Genomic DNA, 20,424 nt, shown 5'->3' with positions numbered 1-20,424 from the left:
CCGCTGTAAAAGGTGAGACTTGAGAGCAGATTCTATTTAAAGTCCCTTTTCATGCTGCAGTACATCCTACTGCATAACTCTTCTTACTGTATTAAAAACTGCTGGTACTGCAGGTGCTGCATCTGGTATAAGGCTGTGAGTTCTTGCTGCCTAGTCAGTCGTTCCTGGTCCAGTTCTCCCTAGGAATAAAGTGGTGAGGAAATAAATACCATTAAATAAACTGCAAAGAACCTAAAAGCCACTTAGTACAGGTATCTGAAATCAAAATAAATCTAAGACCTTTACCTCCCACTCTACCCTTTTACCCAAACACTTGAGTTTTACTCAGATATCTTTAAAAACTAAACAGCGCCTTCTAGTGGAAACAGTGGTGTAAATATTATAAAAGATTCCCTGAAGTGACAAAGGGTCCTTATTTCAGCTGCCATTCTCCATTCCTGCCCTTAAAGCTGAATGTTCAAATGTACTCCAGAGTTATTACTGTAACTGAAAGACTGTATAATTAGATAATGCAGAAATTAGAGAAACTTGATATAATACAGAAAAATGTAAAAGTACCTAAAGGTCAAAGGAAATGCTATAGAATTTTATAATGGTATATAAGGAATGCAGGGAATCAGTATCTATCTTAAAGATGTTAAGAATATAAAAAGAGGTCGGGCGCAGTGGCTCACACCTGTAATCCCAGCACTTTGGGAGGCCAAGGCGGGTGGATCACGAGGTCAGGGGTTTGAGACCAGCCTGGCCAACATGATGAAACCCTGTCTTCACTAAAAATACAAAAATTAGCTGGGTGTGGTGGCACACACCTATAGTCTTAGCTACTCAGGAGGCTGAGGCAGGAGAATCACTTGAACCTGGGAGGTGGAGGTTGCAGTGAGCCTAGACTGTGCCACTGCACTCCAGCCTGGGCGATAGAGCAAGACTCCATCTCAAAAACCAAAAAAAAATTATATATATATATATACTTTGATAACTATAACTCCCCCAAAATAAAGTGTTTCTGTTGCTATTAATACATCATGAGTTAGAAAAAATAAGTTGCAGTAAAATAAAACCAATTTTTTTAGCTTATATGTGAAATAATATGACTGGAATTTAAATTATGAAAAGTTACAATTAGGAGAAAGAAATATGAAGTATAAGATAACAGAAGAAAAAGTGTAAGTATGACAGACTAGGTAAATCATAAGTTTATATCTTTATTATATATTGATTATAGTTTGAAATAAGACATTTGATACACAATTTCTTGGGGTAGGGATTATCTGAAATTCAGAGACATTTTTCTTGCTTGTTCAATACTGGAGGATAGCTAGTACCTTAGGTTCATCTAAAATGTCTACATGAAAAACTAAGTTTCAAGGTATACATTCATCATGGAGGGGGGCTCTCTTAATCAACAATATTCAGGGCAAAGACAGTAACAGACAGGAAGCAGGGCTTTGCACAGTTTCCCTCCTACACAGGTATGACTGAGGCTCAGCTCCTCTAACTGGAAACTAGGAAGTGGACTACTGCAAGCATGCCAATATCCAAGAGATGAGCTTTCAGCTTCTGCGATGTGCAAGATCAAAGCCCATCTTAATTTCAGAGAAGGGAAATAAAGCTTAAACTTGATATATAAGTTAAATTTATATGCTGCAATACACAGTATAATTTTTCTCATGACTTAAAACAACTAGGATGGTTTGAGAAAAAATTCCTCTCACCTAGGAATCTTCCATTCTAGATCACTGCTCTCCACAAACTATAGGTCTCAACACATTAGTGGATTTTGAAATCAAATACTGGGTTAAGATCAACATTTAAAAGAAAAAAAATGGAAAAAAAAGCCACTTTCCTCACCTACACACTCCCTTGACTACAAAGTGTAGGTCTTACTCATCTTCATCTCCTAAGAACCTACTAGGAGCCCTGGCACAGGCCCTCAATATACAATTGATGAATAAGTCAATGATGACTTTACTGTAGAAACGCAGTGTCCATACTAAAGGTTTATGGGCTGGGTACAGTGACTCATTCCTGAAATCCAGCACTTTGGAAGGCCGAGGTGCAAAGACCACCTGAGCCCAGGAGTTTGAGACTGGCCTGGGCAACATGGCAAGACTCCATCTCTTTAAAAAAAAGAAGAAGAAAAAAAAAAAGGTTTATGGTAACTTTTAACTATAGCCAGTCACCAGACAGTCTAACCTGGAGAAGAAAAAATGAGGTACAGGTGACAGACCTCCAAAAGGAACACTACTGAGAGAGTCCAAGAGCAGCCGCAAGAGGAAGAAGGATGTCCCTGCCAATAGTACCCCAGTGTCAGAGCCCTAGGGAGATCACCAGCATTAAGGTTCCTTTTATTATTATTTTTTTTGAGACAGGGTCTCACTCTGTTGCCCAAGCTGCAGTGCAATGGCGCAATCACGACTCACTGCAGCCTCGACTTCTAGGCTCAAGTGATCATCCCACCTCTGTCACTGATTGCCACTACATCTGGCTAGTTTTTTATGATTATTATTTTATTACTATCTGTAGAGACAGGTCTCACTTCATTGTCCAGGGTGGTTTTAAACTCCTGGGCTCAAGCAATCCTCCAACTCTGGCCTCCCAAATCCCTCCCACACTGGGATTACAGAAGTGAGCCAATGTGCCCAGCCATGGTTCCATTTTTTAATTAAAATACCAGTAACTAATTTTTTTTAAGTCCTCAAAATATTTTTGAAGCACTGGTAACATTTCTTTTAAGGCAAACCTCAAATTTAGAAACATTATGAGTGAGACAGCAAGAGGCAAATCAAGTGGAAGAGAGGGGAATATTTATTCTAACTAGAGGCAGCAAAGAAAGTCAAAGAGGTCAACTGTGTTGAAGCCTAGCAGATAAAGGTAAAAGCTCTGAAATGAGCTTAGAAAGGTAAGGTGCCAGGCATTGCAGGACCTGGTTGGCAGGACCTGGTGGGTAGGCCAGGATAAGGTGTTCGCCTTCATTTTACATTTGCTGGAATGTTACTGAAGGATTCCATTTCTCTGTTGGGGAGGAGGTGGGGTGTGAAGAGGACAGGCACAGGTTACTTGAGTTTCGAAAAGATCATTATAGCTAAGTATTCAGTCTTCCATTCAGACTTTCCTTTACTATTTCCATTAATTTCAAAGAACTACAATTCCTTCATTAGATGATATATATGGGTTGTGTTTTCAAAGAGAATCAAGTGTTTCTGTGACTAATATATATTTCAGGTGAGGTGGAAGGTACTTACCATATGGGGAGGGGGAGCTGGACCTGGGGAAAAGGGAACCCTTCCCCACATTTTCATGATATCGCCAAGAGGTTGGAAGCTTTCATCACATGCTCTCTTCACCAATAAAGACATAGTAAAATAGCCCGCCTGAAACCATTCTGCCATCTCCTGATTATTGAAGGGACCTATAATAGCACCAATTAAACAGAAGGACAATAAGAAATCTTTCAGACTCAGAGAAAAAAAAAATTTCCTGCATCTGATCCTCATTGAGGTGGCATCTGTCAAAAGGTTTTATACCATCTAATTTAATTCACCTCTAAAGGTAGCTAACAGACTTCTAATAAAATAATTTAAAAATAAAGTCTGTGTTTATACATCCCAAATTATCAGCAGCACTTCAATTATAAGGAGCATAACTGTCTCTATCTCAATCTCCACAACAATTCATGTGTCAGTAAAGTACAATACAATTGAAGAGTTAAGTATTTACTAGACTTTGTATCATTTAGGCATAAAGAATATAAACATGCAGGGCTGAAAACGTTCTCCAATTTTCATTTTCTGCCATAGATTAGTGAAAGTGGGGCAAAATGTAAATAATAAGACAAATTATAATTCACTCTCTGACCTTGGTAGTGGGGAAAAAACGAGTATTCTCCGAATGTTTTATAATATGACATAATCAAGTATTTCATATACAAAAAAGACATAATCAAGTATTTCATATACATAAAATTAACATACAAATTCACTCTGATCAAAAACCATTAATTCATTCAACAAATATTTACTTAACATTGATGATATACGATGTAGACAGTAGGGATATGGCAATAAATAAAGCAAAGCCCTGGAACTTCCACTTCAGAAGATTAAGTAGATGTGCTTTTCCCTATTCCTCCTCTAAGTACAACTAGAAACCCTGGACACTGTATTAATATATAAAACAAGTAACACTGAAAGATGGAGAGAAGAAGGTAGGCTGACTAGGGGTCTCAGTGATGACATGATCATGAATTCCCTGATTTTTCTTTTGATAGCATATATCACAGATTTGGAGATGAAGAAGTCAGCAACCAAAACATATGCCCTAATTATACGCTATCTACAAGAAAGTCACACAAAATATAACAAAGTAGGCAGATTGAGGAGATAAAAAGATAAATCATGCAAATATTAACTTAAAGTAAGCTATATTCATGTTTGATACCGTTGACTTCAGAAAGAAATTTTCAGCAAAGAAAATTATCGGAGACAGAGAGATGTAATAAAGAAGGGTCAATACACACAGAAGATGCAGGAATTGTAATATGTATGTACCAAACAACAAAGCTCCAAAATATACGGAGCAGGATCTGACAGAACTGAAAAAAAGAAACAGACAAATCCACAAATTGAAGACGTAACCACCACATGATAGACCAACTAGCAGAAAATCTGCAAGATTACAGAATTCAACAACACAATCAACCAACAGAAGTGAAACGACTTTACAGAACATTCCAAATATAGAAAAATACATATTCTTTTCAACTAACCACAGAACATACAGCAATAATAGAACATATTTGGGGCAATAAAACAAACATAAAAAGATTTTAAAAAATTGAAATCATATTCAGTGTATACTGCTCGAGTGATGGGTGTACCAACATCTCACAGATCACCACTAAATAACTTACTCATGTAACCAAATATCACCTGTTCCCCAAAAACCTACGGAAATAATAAAAAAAAATCACATATAGTATGTTCTTTGACCACCAAGAATCAAGCTAGCAATACAAGAAAAATAACAGGAAATCTTCCAAACACTTAGAAACCCAAAAATATACTTCAAAATAATCCAAGGGTAAAAGAGGAAGTCTCAAGGGAAATTAAAATACACAGAACTGAATGGAAATAAAAATACAGGCTGGGCACAGCAGCTCATGCCTCTAATCCCAGCACTTTAGGAGGCCAAGGTGGGTAGATCACCCAAGGTCAGCAGTTCGAGACCAGCCTGGCCAACATGGTGAAACCATGTCTCTACTAAAAAACACAAAAATTAGCTGGGCATAGTGGTGCATGCCTGTAGTCCCAGCTACTTGGGAGGCTGAGGCAGGAGAATCGCTTGAACCTGGGAAGCAGAGGTTGCAGTGAGCCAAGAACGCACCACCACACTCCAGCCTGGGTGACACAGTGAGACTCAGTCTCAAAAAAACAAAGAAAGAAAATGAAAATAATGAAAATACACATATCTAATTTTGTGGGATACAACTAAAGAAGTGCTGAGAGAGAAATGTATAGTATTAAATGTTTCCATTAGAAAAGAGAAAAAGTTCCAAATCAATAATCTAAGCTCCCACTTCATAAATCTAAAAAGAACAAAATAAAGCCGGGCATGGTGGCTCATGCCTGTAATCTCAGCACTGTGGGAGGCCAAGGCAGGCAGATCACTTGAGATAAGCCTGGCCAACATGGTGAAAGCCCATTTCTACTAAAAACACAAAAATTAACTGGGTGTGGCGGCACGTGCCTGTAATCCCAGCTACTTGGGAGGCCGAGGCACAAGAATCACTTGAACCCAGGAGGCAGAGGTTACAGTGAGCGAAGATCACGCCACTGTACACCAGCCTGGGTGACAGAGTAAGACTGTCTCCAAAAAGAAAAGAAATAAAATAAAATAGAATAGAATACAATAAAATAAAATAAAATAAAATAAAATAAAATAAAATAAACCCTAAGCAATCAGAAGGAAAGAAATGAGTAGAAATAAAACTGAAAATAAGAACAACTCTCTATTTCAGTGCAAGAGAGAAAATGCAGTGAAATAAACAACTGATTTTTAGAAAATTTCAGTATAACTGAGAAACCTCTAGCAAGACTGACAAGAAAAAAAGAGAAATACACACATTTCCAATATCAGAAATGAGGTATCACTACAGAACCTGCAGACATAAAAAGGATAATAAGGAAATACTACAAACAACTCTACACACATACACTTGATATCTTAGACAAAATGAACCAATTCATTTAAAAACACAAACTACCACAACTCACTCACATAAAATAGATCATTTAAATAACTTTAAAACTACTAGGGAAATAGAAAATATAATTTTTTAATTTCCAAAAAAGAAGGCTCCAGGTGGGTTCAATGGAGAACTCCATCAAACATTTAAAGAAGAATTAACGCCAATTCTAAAAAAACCTCTTTCAGAAAATAAAAGGGGAAGACATACTTTCCCATTCATTTTATGAAGCTAATATTACCCTGATACTAAAACTACACAAAAAACAAAACTATAAAACAACATCCTTCATGAATACAGACACAAAAATCTTTACCAAAATATTGGAAAATATAATTCACCAATATCTACAAAAGATTATGTATCATGACCAAGTGGTATTTATTTCAAGAATGCAAAGCTAGTTCAATATTCGAACAGCAATCAATATAACCCACCACATGAAACGGTTAAAGAAAAATCACACGATCAATCAACAGAGGCAGGAAAAGCATCTGACAAAATCCAATACCCACTCACAATAAAAACTCTCAGAAAACAGGAATGAATGGGTACTTCCTCAACTTGATAAAGAACATCTATAAAAACCTTACAGCTAACATTACATTTAATTATTAAAGACTGAATGTATTCCCTTTAAAAGAACACAGGAAAACAAGGGAAGGATGTCTACTCTCACCACTCTCACTCAATATAGTGATCAAACACACAATAAGGCAACAAAAACAAATAAAAGGCATACAGATTTAAAATGAAGATATAAAGCTGCCCCTATTTATGGATAAATATGACTGTCTATGTAAAATCTCAAGGAAACTACCCAAAGAACAGAAAGCAAAAAGAGCTCCTTGAGCTAATAAATGAGCTCAAACATTTACTATCACTGGGAAAAAAAACAAAAAACAAAAAAACCCTGAGATGCTCAGATGTAAATCTACACGTACAGAATGTATGCTGAAAACTACACAACACTGATGAAAGAAAGATCTAATGACACAGACAGACATACCAAGTTCATGAACTAAAAGGCTAACATGGTAAAGACATCAATTCTTCTCAAACTGATACAGAGGTTCAACATAATTCCTATCAGAATCTCAACAAGATTTTTAGTAAATACAGACAAGATTATCCTAAAAATTTTTATGGAAAGGCAAAGGAACTACAAAGTTAAAAAAAAATCTTAAAAACAAGATTAAACTGGGAAGAATCAGTCTATCCAATTTTAAGACTTATTATACAGCTACAGTAATCAAGATGGTATAGTACTGGTGAAGGAAGAGACAGTGATCTATGGGACAAAATTAAGAAGTAGAAATAGAAACAGAACCACAAAGAAATAGACCCACACAAATATGCTTAACTAAATTTTAACAAAGGTGAAAGAAAACAACCTAAGAGAGAAAAGACATTCTTGGTCCTGAAGCAAACGGACACTCACTGAGAAAAAAACAACAAAAAACAACTAGCTTACATGAAAATTAATTTAAAATGGACCGCGAACTTAAATGTAAAATATAAAAACTATAAAATTTTTCCATGGAAAAAAAAAACCGTTGGAATCTAAAGCTTAGGCAAAGTGTTCTTGTTAAACTTAATATAAAAAAGAACCACCTATAAAAGAAAAACATTTATCTATTATATTCATCAAAATTTACAACTTTTTGCTCTGTGAAAGACCCTATTAAGAGAATGAAATGAGAAGATAAAGACTGACAAAAAATATGTGCAAACCACATATCCATCAAAGGACTAGTATCTAGAATCAGTAATCAAAAATCTCTGAACAGGCTGGGCACAGTGGCTCACGGCAGTAATCCCAGCACTTTGGGAGGCCGAGGCGGGCGGATTACCTGAGGTCAGGAGTTCGAGACCAGCCTGGCCAACATGGTGAAATCCCGTCTCTACTAAAAATACAAAAATTAGCCAGGCATGGTGGCACACGCCTGTAATCCCAGTACTCAGGAGGCTGAGGCAGGAGAACTGCTTGAGCCTGGGAGACGGCGGTTGCTGTGAGCTGAGATCATGCCACTGCACTCCAGCCTGGCTGACTAGACTCTGTCTTAGAAAAAAAAAAAAATCTCTGGACAAAGGAAAGACCTGCCCTGATGGCTTCTCTGGTGAAAACGTACCAAATATTTAAGGAAAAACTAATCATAATCCTTCTCAAACTTTTTCCAAAAACTGAAAAGGAAGGAAGACTGCCTATACATCCTAACTAATTCTATGAAGCCAAAATTACCCTGGTATCAAAGTCAGACAAAGGTTCTAAAGAAAAATATAGACAAATATCCTTTATGGACATTGATGCAAAAATTCTTAACAAAATACTAGCAAAGCAAATTCAGTACTATATTAAAAAGATTATACACTATAATCCAAGTGGGATTTATTTATTCCTAGAATGCAAGGATGGTTCAAGGTATCAATATATGAAAATTGATCAATGTAATTTACCATATTAACAAAATAAGGGGAAAAAACCACATGGTCATCTTAATTGACACAGAAGTAGTATCACCTTTTCATAAGGGTCAACAAACTAAGAATAAAGAGATCTACCTCAATACAATAAAAGTCATATATAAAAATCCCACAGTGGACATCATATTCAATAGTGAAAGACTGAAAGCTTTTCCTCTAACATCAGGAGCTAGGGAAGGATGCCCACCTTCACCACCTCTCTATTCAAGATAGTACCAAACGTTCTAGTCAGAGCAACTGGGCAAGAAGAAGAAGAAAAAAAAGCATCCAAATTAGGAAGAAGTCTGTTCACAGATGATATATAGTCTTTTATGCAGAAAATTCTAGATTCTATTTTTCCAAAAACAGGTTAGAAGTAAAAAACAAATTCAGCAAAGTGGCAGGACACAAAGTCAAGACACAAAAATCAGTTGCATTTCTATACACTAACAATGAACAATCTGAAAAGAAAATTAGGAAAAAATTTCCCTTACAATAACATCAAAAAGAATAACATACTTAGGGATTAACTAAGGATGTAAAAATCTTGTACAAAGAAAACTACAAAACACTGCTAAAAGAAATTAAAGACCTAAATAAATGGAAACACATCCATGTTCACAGACTGGAAGACTTAACATTGTTACAATGTTACAAAGCAATCTCCAGATTAAAGGTAATCCCTATTAAAATCCCAATGATGCTTGTTGCAGAAACAGAAAATCCATCCTAAAATACATACGAAATCTCAAAAGAGGGCAAATGGCCTAAATAATGTTTCTTTCTTGAAAAAGAGCAAGAGATCTATCCTGCAACAATGACTATAGTTAATAACAATGTATTGCACTCTTAAAAAATACTGCCAAGTAGATTTTTAAGTGCTCTCACTACAAAAAATGATTAGTACGCTTATGTTAATCAAACTGATTTAGCCATCCATAATATGTATGCATATTTAAAAACATCATGTCATATACAGCAAATATATTTTTTTATATATATATATATATATTTTAAGACAGGGTCTCTGATACTTAAGCTGAGTGCTGTACTCACTGCAGCCTCAACTTCCTAGGCTCTAGCAATTCTCCTGCCTCAGCCTCCCAAGTAGCTGGGTATACAGGTGCGTACCACCACACCTGGCTAATTTTTTATTATTTGTAGAGACAGGGTCTCACTTATGTTGCCCAGGCTGGTCTCAAACTCTTGGACTCAAGTGATCCTCCTGCCTCAGACTCCCAAAGTGCAGAGATTACAGACATGAGCCACCACGCCCAGTCTCTTATGTAACAATTTAAAAATGTAATTAATAAAATTTTTTGGCCAGGCGCAGTGGCTCACACCTATAATCCCCCTTTGGGAGGCCAAGATGGCAGAAGAAAGACAGGGAGTACCACTTACAGCCAGGAGTTCAAAACCAGCCTGGTCAACATAGCAAGAATTTGTCTCTTTTTTTCTTTTTAAGATGGGGTGGGATCTCTTGGCTTGGCGCAATGGTTCATGCCTGTAATCCCAGCTACTTGGGTGACTGAGGCAAAAGAATTGCTTGAACCCAGAAGGCAGAGGTTGCAGTGAGCCAAGATCGCCCCACTGCACTCCAGCCTGGGTGACAGAGCAAGGCTCTGTTTCCAACAACAACAACAAAATAAAATAAAATAAAAAAATGAGAGACAGGGTCTCACTATGTTGCCTGGACTGATCTCAAACTCCCAGACTCAAGCAGTCCTCTGGTCTCTGGTTTCTGGTCTCAGCCGCCCAAAGTAATGGGATTACAGACATGAGCCAGCACATGTCAGCTGAGACCTTGTCTCTAAAAAAGAAAAATAATTAGCTGAATGTGGTGGTGTGTGCTTGTTCTAAAGAGGCTGGGGTGGGATCACTTAAGTCCAGGAGTTTAAGGCTATGGTGAGCCATTATCATACTACTGCACTCCAGCCTTGGCAACAGAGAAAGACCCTGTCTAAAAAGAAAAGAAAAGAAAAGAAAAGAAAAGAAAAAGTTGGAGGACTCACATTTCCTGATTTCAAAATTTACTACAAAGAGTAATCAAAACAGTGTAATGCCAACATAAAGACAGACATATAGACCAATAAAATAGAACAGAGAGCCCCAAAATGAACCAGAGTACATGGTCAAATATTTTGAAAAGGATGCTAAGACTATTCCATGGAAAAAGGACAGTCTTTTTAACAAATGGTACTTGGAAAATTGGATATCTACATGCAAAAGAATGAAATTAGATTCTTACCTAACACCATATTCAAAAACTCAAAATGGATCAAAGATCTAAGTGCATGACCTAAATTGGTAAAACTCTCAGAAGAAAACACAGGGCAAATGCTTTATACAACATTGGATACAAGAATGATTTCTAGGATATGACACCAAAAGCATAGGCAACAAAGCAAAAATAGACAAATTGGACTTCTTGAAAATTAAAAAAAAAAAAGTGCATGATAAGACATTATCAGCAGAATAAAAAGGCAACCCAAAGAACAGGAGAAAATATTTACAAATCATGTATCTGATAAGGGATTAGCATCCAGAATATATAGAGAACTGAAATTCAGCAACAAAAAAATTAACAACCCAATTAAAAAAAAAAAAAAAAAAAGGCAAAGGACTTGAATAGACATTTCACCAAAGAAGGTATACAAACGGCTAATAAGCACATGAAAAGATGCTTAACATTCCTTATCATTAGGAAAATGCAAATGAAAACTACAATGAGATACCACCTCACACCCATTAGGATGGCTACTATTAAAAAAGTGTTGGTGAGAATTTGGTGAAATTAAAACCCTTGTGGACTGTTTTTGAGAATGTAAAATGGTACAGTCACTGTGGAAAATAGTATGGTAGCTCCTCAAAAAATTAAAAATATAACTACCACATGATCAAGCAATTCTGCTTCTTGGTATATACCCAAAAGGACTGAAAACAAGATCTCAAAGAGATAGTTGTACCTTCATGTTCAAAGCAGTATTATCATTATTATTATTATTATTATTATTATTATTATTATTATTTTAAAGACAGGGTCTTGCTCTGTCACCTAGGCTGGAGTGCAGTGGCACTATCACAGCTCACTGCGGCCTCCAACTCCTGGGCTCAAGTGATCCTCCTGCCTCAGTCTCCTGTGTAGCTGGGACTACAGGCACACACCATCCCACACCCAGTTAATTTTTAATTTTTTTTTATAGAGACAAGGTCTCTCCATGTTTCCCACGCTGGTCTCAAACTCCTGGGCTCAAGCAATCCTCCCACCTCAGGCTCCCAAAGGGTCAGAATTACAGGCGTGAACCACCGCACCTGGCCCATAGCAACATTATTCACAATAACTGCAACATGAAAACAACCCAAGTGTCCATCAAAAGATGAAATGGATAAGCAAAATGTGTAATACACCTACAGGGGAATACTATTCAGTCTTAAAAAGGAAGAAAATTTTGACACACGCTACAACATGAATGAACCTTGAAGACATTATGCTAAGTGAAATAAGCCAGTCAAAAGACAAATACTGTATAATTCCACTTACATGAGGTGCTTAGAATAGTAAAATTCATAGAAACAGATAGTATAATAGTAATTGCCAGGGACTGGAGGAAATGAGGAATTATCGTTTAACGTATACAGTTCCAATTTGGGAAGATAAAAGAGTTATGGAGACGGATGATGGTTGCACAACATTGAAAATGTATTTAATACCACTGAACCATACATTTAAAAATGGCTAAGATGGTAAATTTTATGTGTATTTTAACACAATATTTAAAATGAATTTAAAAAAAAACGTAAAATAAGCAAACAATCCAATTAGGACATGAACAAAAAAAGACATGAAACACGAAGAAAAACTTGAATGAACAGGACAAATAGATGGCCAGTAAGAACATGCAAAGATGATCAACATCATTAGCCATTAGGGAAATGTAAATTTAAAACCCCAATGAGATATCACCACACACCTGTCAGAATGGTTAAAACAGAAACATAGCAACAACATCAAATGCTGATAAGGATGTGGAGAAACTGCATCGCTCATAGATTGTTGGTGGGCATATGAAATGGTATAGCCACTCTGGAAAACAGTTTGGCAGTTTCTTTTAAAACTAAGCATACAACTACCATACAACTCAGCAACTGCACTCCTGGGCATTTAGCCCAGAGGAACGAACACTTATGTTCCCTCAAAAACATGTTCATAAATGTTTATAGCAGCTTTATTCATTATAGCCCTAAAACTTCAACAACCCAGATGTCTTCAATGGGTGAAAGGTTAAACAAACTTTGATAACATTCATATCACACAATACTACTCAGTAATAAAAAGATACAAACTATTGATACATGCAATAACCTGGATTAATCTCCAGAGAATTATGCTGAGTGAATAGAACCATGGATTAATCTCCAGAGAATTATGCTGAGTGAATAGAACCAATCTCCAAAAGTGTGATTCCATTCCATTCTTGCAATGACAAAACACAGAGCTGGAGAACAGATGAGTCATTGCTAGAGGCTAACAAAGGAGCGGGGGTAGAAGGGAAGCTCAGGTGGCTATAAAAGAGCAACCTGAACAATCTCTGTGGAGATGGAAAAGTTCTGAATCTTTTTTTTTTTTTGGAGACACAATCTCACTGTCACCCACGTTAAAGTGCAATGGCACAATCTCGGCTCATGGTAACCTCTGCCTCCTGGGTTCAAGTGATTCTCATGCCTCAGCCACCCAAGCAGCTGGGACTACAGGCGCATGACACGACATCCAGCTAATTTTTGTATTTTTAGTAGAGATGGGGTTTCACCATGTTGGCCAGTCTGGTCTTGAACTCCTGGCTTCAAGTGGGCCACCCACCTTGGCCTTCCAAATGCTGGGATTACAGGCATGAGTCACCACAATCAGCCATGTTCTGAATCTTGACTGTACAAATGTCAATGTCCCACTTATGTTACTGTACTATAGTTCTGCAAGAGGTTACCACCAGGGGAAGCTGTGTAAAGGGTATATGTAATCTCTCTGTATTATTCCTTATAATTACATATATAGCTATGATTATCCCAAAATAAATTTGATTAAAACACACACAGACACACACACAAAGCCCTGCTCTCATATATCTTACCAGACTGTAAACAATGAACAAATATGTAAAATGCCAGGTGGTAATAAATGCTGTGAAGAATAGGCAGGGTAAGGGGATTGAGAGTGGAATGGGGAGTTAATTCACTGGAGGGAGCTCACAGGGTAGGCACACAGTAAAATGCTATCATTAAAATTACACTAATATGAAGTGACCAACCAATTTCAGGGTAACAGGATAGATTTCAAAAGCAGAAATGAAGAATCAACAAATATCCTTTATAGATAAATAGCACTCTGTGCCCATTCTAATCGAACTTATACACCACACAAATCTTCTAAGGGATTCAAGTGTAACACAGTACTATCTTTTATCTGACATTTTTAGTAGTTCTCTACCATTTTTATCAACTCCACTTGAAAACAAAACAGTTAAGGTCCTCCAACACTACTGCTGCCATCATCTTTTCACAGTCAGGGAAATGGAAACACAGAGAAGGTGAGGAGGTTACCTGCCTACTTAGCCAACTGAGATGCCAGAGCTGACAGTCTTAAACATTTTGCTTAAGTTTTAAAAAGTCTGAAACATTTGCTTAAAAATTATCCCTGTCATATTTGTCATCATATTCTGCCTTGTATTGAATTTTTTTTTTTTTTTTTTTTTTTTGAGACAGAATCTCACTCTGTCGCCCAGGCTGGAGTGCAGTGGCGTGATCTTGGGTCACTGCAGGCTCTGCCTCCTGGGTTCAAGCGGTTCTCCTGCCACCCTCCTGAGTAGCTGGGATTACAGGCACCCACCACCACATCCGGCTAATTTTGTATTTTTAGTAGAGATGGAGTTTCACTATGTTGGCCGGTCTGGTCTCAAACTCCTGACCTCAGGTGATCCACCCACCTCGGCTTCCCAAAGTGCTGGGATTACAGGCGTGAGCCACCACACCAGGCTGTATTCAAATTATTTTCACATAGGTTGACTATCTCTAATACAAAAATCTGAAGTCCAAAATGCTCTAAAATCTGAAACTTTTTGAGCATCACACAAAGGAAACATTCAGTGGAGCATTATGGAATTTGGATTTCTCAGATTAGGGATGCTCAACTGGTATGTACAATGCAATTATTCCAAAATCGGGAAGGAATCTAAAAACACCTGAAATCAGAAACACTTCTAGTCTACGTGTGTGTGCGCGCGTGTGCTTGTTGACTTCTTTTTCTACTATAATTCAAAGTAAACAAATCCCTTCTTAGAGATTCTGGAAGTAATGGCACACACTTCAGTACTTAAAGGAGAAAGGAACAACTTGCCTTGAATTTCTCCCTGAGGATCTTTGTAATACCACTTCTGCATTGCTTCATGCATCAATGGAATTGACACTCCTTTAGCTCTGTGCTCCTGCAGTTTTGATGCCAATCTTTCATCATCTAGTGCACTGTCTTGGAGATAAGCCACCATTTTCTCAGCTTGCTAATAACAGAAAAACAGAAATCAAGGAAACAAATGATCCTAAATTAGTACTTGTACACACAATAACAATGACTTCCCTTTTTTTTTTTGGGCTACTTGATCTATGAAAGTCACTATGCAAAGGACATAGCAGGTAACTTCTCCCAACAATGCCATGAAACAGGTACTATCCTCATTTTACAGAGGGGGAAACTAAGGCTCAGTTTCCTGAGATGCCAAGTCTTGCTCAAGGTCTCAAAATTACTAATCAAATCAACTAAGATTAAAACAAAAACTGCTCTGGATCAAAGCCCAGGGTTCAAATCAACACTAGTAAGAGTACTTTGCTTGTTTTTAATAGAGACGAGGTCTCATCATGCTACCCAGACTGTCCTTGAATTCCTGGGATCAAGCGATCCTCCTACCTCAGCCTCCCCAAGCAGCTGGGACTACAGACACGCACCACCTTGCCTGGCTAAGAGTACTTTTTAAACTAATAAGCTATTGGTCAACTCTAAATGGTATAAACTAAACCTGTAAAAAGAATGTTAATAGAACAAAAGGCTCAATTAATACAATTATAAATAAAATCTCTTACAAGTTTTACTAAGACACTATCTCACTTTTTCCTTTCTTCAGCATTTCCTGCCACTAACCATCCCAACCCAAAGGGAAGAGAAATTCTTTCACAGAAAAGCAAGCTATCACTTACTTTACATATAACAATGGTATACACAATCTTGGGGAAATTTAGAGACATGAATAAGATGTTAATGCTCTGACAGTTTAACTATTTTCCCCGTTATACTTGAAGCAAAAATTACAGAAGATACAGTGACCATCCACAGCTGCTTGTACTCACCATTTGTGGCATTCCACTAATGTCCAAAAAGAAAAAAGAAAAGTAAATAGCTAGGGGCAATCTAAGAGCAAAAAATAACCTGACATAATGACTACTACATAGCAGAAACTTATAAGCATGAAATGAATTGAAAGACAATTACTTATACAAACAAACACTAAATTTCCAATTTTTCCAGTACTTAAAATCTAGTGACAAAAGTTTTATATTTGAATATTCTTGTAATGCCTGCTAATTTTTATGGCAGTTTAAGAGGAGACAAAAAGAATTAACAGGATTTCTACCTGCTCCAAATGTTTGAGACCTTCTTCATCATCGGGTTCTGTGGAAACACTGCCCATACCAGGAGCACCTACAACTGGCGTTTCAACTGGCCGGAGGGTAGGACTAGGATTGGGAACAGGAGGTGGAAGTATGAGAAGAGGAGAGGCTGTATCCGAAGCAATCTGCGACAGGGGCTGCTGGACATCAGCAACCATTTCTAGGGGAAAAAAAATAAGATGAAAATCCTTTGAAATACAGAGACTTGTATAAAGGCTAACTACATTATCAAGTCGCACAGCCTGCTAACTGGGTCCAACAGAAATGTGAGCCCTGTCATGAACAGTGAAGCTACTTCTATGGAAAATGTAATATTGCTTCCTAGAGTGACAAAATTACCTACACAGAATGACAAAAGGTAAGAGTTAAAAGGTACCTAAAAGGTGATTCTCCAGGGCTTACCTGTGTCACCAGAGCACAGTATACCAGTTATACTGTTATATACCAGTTATAGGCTGACCTCTTAAAAACAATCAGTCTAATCCTTTCTTCATAACATGTCTCCAATTGTAAAGGATAGTTATCAATGCACCCTAAATCTTCTCAAAGATATGTCATCTCTCATCAAAACCTTTACTGAAAATATCAATGATTATGCTCCTTAAGTACCTGTTTCAAGTCATGATTAATATAATTCAATATATTACATCTTGTAGGATAATGAGAAGCACTTGGAGTCTACCTGTACAGCGCAGGATGTTCTTCTCAATAGGAATACAAATTACAAAAGAGGTTCTGTCTTGGTTCCTATTTCTAACCCTTCAGTGTGCAGGCTCTTAAGAAGGAAAAGGGGGATGGAATAATTAGGTATAATTGCAGTCTCCCCTTTGAAATCTTGTTTGTTCAATTACAGATAGCTTCTCCAAATTCCTGCTCCTCTCACTGACTCATTCTTTGCCATACTTTTTAAAAGGATAGTCTATACATGCTGTCTCCACTTTACGCACACCTGCTGTAAGGGGACTTCTACTCATCTCTCCAGTAAAGCTCCTCTCTCAAAGATAAGCAGTGACACAAAGTTGCCAAATACAATGACTTTTCCTAGTCTTCCTCATCCAATCTCTTAGTAGCATCTGACATTATCAACTCAATTCTAAGCTAACATTCCCATTCCTTAGTTTCCCTGCACTCTCTTCTCCTCTCTCTACTTTTACCTCTGAGGATTTTTCTCTGGTTCCTCTTCCTTTACCCTTTAAAAACGGGATTTACTCAAAGTTCTAATCTCAGTCCACTTTTCTTCTTACCCCTAATAAGTGCATGCAATATTTTCAATTTTCATTCTCTCTCTAGCCCTAAACTCTTCCCATCTAGCTACAGTCCCTCATTCACAACTGCTCTCTGGCCATCTCCACTTAATTTCTTCTCATCAACACCTCAGAATTACTGTTCAAAACTGAATTTATTCTCTTCCCCCCCCAGTGTGCTCCTCGACTTCCACTCTATGGTGAATGGCACCACAATCCTCTCAGGCTCTTTGGCTCTTCCCTCTTCTTTTCATGTGAATGGCACCATAATCCTCTTATAATCCTCTTTGGCTCTTGCCTCTTCTTTAACCTGATATCCAGTCAATGACTGAGTCCTGCCAATACTTATTTTAACATCTCCTCTGCCACAACTTCCCTTTACAGGTGTACTATCTACCCCATAGTGACTACTCAGGAGTCTGAGTGGTCAGAGTGAAGCTGAACTGTCATCACAAGATAGTCTACACCCCGCTGTCAAATCCATGTTCTAACCATGTTTCCCAATATCCTCCTTTTCACACTTCATATTTCATCAGATAAAAACAAGAGCTGATTTCCTGCCCAAGCCTGGATCAGTCCCACTTCTTCACTTCAGCTTTCACTGCTTCCTAGTACTGGAATGCCTTCTCCCAATTCATCTAGCTACACTTACCTCCAAATTCTATTTATTATTCCAAGATGTGTTCAGAGACCACCTACTTCCTGAAGTATCCCAAGAGTCTGCCAGCAGTGAACCCTTATCTTACTTTGTGCTCTGGAATAGTGATACACACACGCTTTATCTCCCCTACACACTATAAATCTGGAGTTTTGACCTTTAATGTACATCTCTGAAGCCGTCTCAGAATATGCATATCTAGACTTGATCCAAGAATCTCCTGAATAAGGCTTCAAGCATGTTTATTCAAAAGAATGTACCACAAGTAGTTCCGGGGCATATCCTACTACAAATCAAACTGTCTCAAAGATATACCAGTCTCACAGTGCCTGCTATGTAGAGTACAGATTCAAGTACTTGCTGAGCTACTCAAGAAGCTAAGGGCAGGAGGATCACTTGAGCCCAGGAGTTTGGATCCAGCCTGAGCAACATAGCGAGGCCTTGTCTCATTTTTGTTGTTGTTCATTTTGTTTTTAGAGACAGGGGTCTTGCTATGTTGTCCACGCTGTTCTCAAACTCCTGGGCTCAAGTGATCTCCCCCATTTCAGCTTTCCGAGTAGCTGAGATTACAAGCACTTGCCATCACACCCAGTGAATCTCATCTCTTTAAAAAAAAAAAAAAATCAGCTTTGTTCTAGACATTTAAAAAATTGAAAAATTCTTGGTTTGAGTTCTCAAAGTATCAGTCTACTGGGAAAACAAGGTAATAAACATCTTTATGATATTATAATGCTATGTTAGAAATAAGGCTGATTGTTTAAGAAACAAAGGAAGAAGACACCTACCCTAGTCTGGGGGCTTTGGATGGAAGAGAGTTTCAAGAACAGAGAAAACGATGTGCTAAGGTATGAACCCTAGAAAACAGGAGATATTTCAGGACCTAGAAGGCTTTGAGGCTGGTGAGTAGAATGTGAGGGAGGTAAAGAGGCTGGCAATGAAACTGCACAAAGGGAAGCAGATGCCAGATTGTACAGTGTCTCATATGTCATGTTAAAAGGTATGAATTTTTACGGTAAATGAATCAAGCAACTCTTCAATGTCAGGCATTACAATGACATTTTTTAATATGTACAAGAAGAAACATGGAAATGAGCATTAATATTGCCTAATGAAGTATATGAGCAACTTAAACCAATACATTAACACTGAAAAAGAGATATATTTTAAGCTTATTGTGCCACAGATTCATATATGTTCTCTTCTTGGCCTCTTTTAGAACAATGGCATTTTGGTGTGTCATCTGGTAATTTAAGCTGGGCACATAATCAGTCAACACATGAAAGGAAGGTAACTGTCTGATATGGGAATCAAACTAATGCAAAGGATCTGACACCCAGTTCACTAGTAATGACACGGTGGCGATGTCATAACACCTTGGGACAGGAGATTCCAGAGCTCCACCCTTGCAGATTCTCTGTTTTGGTAAATTCTGAGACGGACACATAAGTGAGAAGCCCTGTTTGACTGGGTTTACTGGTAAAATAATCTATTCTGATAATTCACCCACTAAAAGCAGTTCTAGGAGGCATAAGTAGAAGCCTATCTTATCAGTGATCACTGGCCTCAGCAGAATCCTATTTTAGCTTGTCTATTCCCACAAATACATACCATCCGCTCTGCTGGGCACTTTGGCTGGTAGACTATTTTCCATCCGAGTCTCCTCTTCAGCTTTTTCCGTTTGCTCGGTTTTTGGTTCATCTTTCCTCTCAAACTGTGATGCTTCCTGAGACTGATGGTCTGAAGGAGTGCCTGGTCTAGCAGATGATAATGAGGTCTGGGGAGTTTCCTCACTAGCTTCTGGAACACGAAGTAATCTTAGTTGAACTTAGGAAAGTTTTGGTTTGATGGAGAAAAAAAAAGGTAAAGGGCAAGAAGAGGCCTTACCAACTCCTATTCTATCTGTTTTCTCTCCTTCTTTCTTATTTGTCTTATCAGGTTCTTTGGCCTCTTCATTATGGCTACCCTCAGAGTCAGAGCACTCCTCCCCTTCGTCCACAGGCCGGAAGTCCATCTCCTGCTCTTCTGGAATAGGCTCTTTCTGCACTTTCTGTAGCAAGAGAATAAAACCAAAGATCAACAGCAGATTTGGCTTTGGTATAAGGTTA

The 20,424-nt window shown here is 37.8% G+C and overlaps 1 protein-coding gene across 8 annotated transcripts in view; it reads right to left on the bottom strand.

Moving 5' to 3' along the window:
- Positions 1-20,424, bottom strand: part of GIGYF2 (GRB10 interacting GYF protein 2) — a 164,361-nt gene that overhangs the window by 48,586 nt on the left and 95,351 nt on the right. For all 8 annotated transcript variants that reach the window (XM_007966669.3, XM_007966672.3, XM_007966675.3 and 5 more), the window contains 6 exons: positions 20,204-20,366; positions 19,928-20,116; positions 16,381-16,577; positions 15,096-15,255; positions 3,243-3,409; positions 88-179 (listed from right to left, as the gene is read on the bottom strand). In XM_007966669.3, the coding sequence (XP_007964860.3) occupies positions 88-179; positions 3,243-3,409; positions 15,096-15,255; positions 16,381-16,577; positions 19,928-20,116; positions 20,204-20,366 (968 nt within the window). The remainder of the gene's footprint in view (positions 1-87; positions 180-3,242; positions 3,410-15,095; positions 15,256-16,380; positions 16,578-19,927; positions 20,117-20,203; positions 20,367-20,424) is intronic.

This window comes from Chlorocebus sabaeus, chromosome 10 (genome assembly GCF_047675955.1).
Source record: "Chlorocebus sabaeus isolate Y175 chromosome 10, mChlSab1.0.hap1, whole genome shotgun sequence".
NCBI lineage: Eukaryota > Metazoa > Chordata > Mammalia > Primates > Cercopithecidae > Chlorocebus > Chlorocebus sabaeus.
This window is presented reverse-complemented; position numbering and strand designations above follow the sequence as displayed.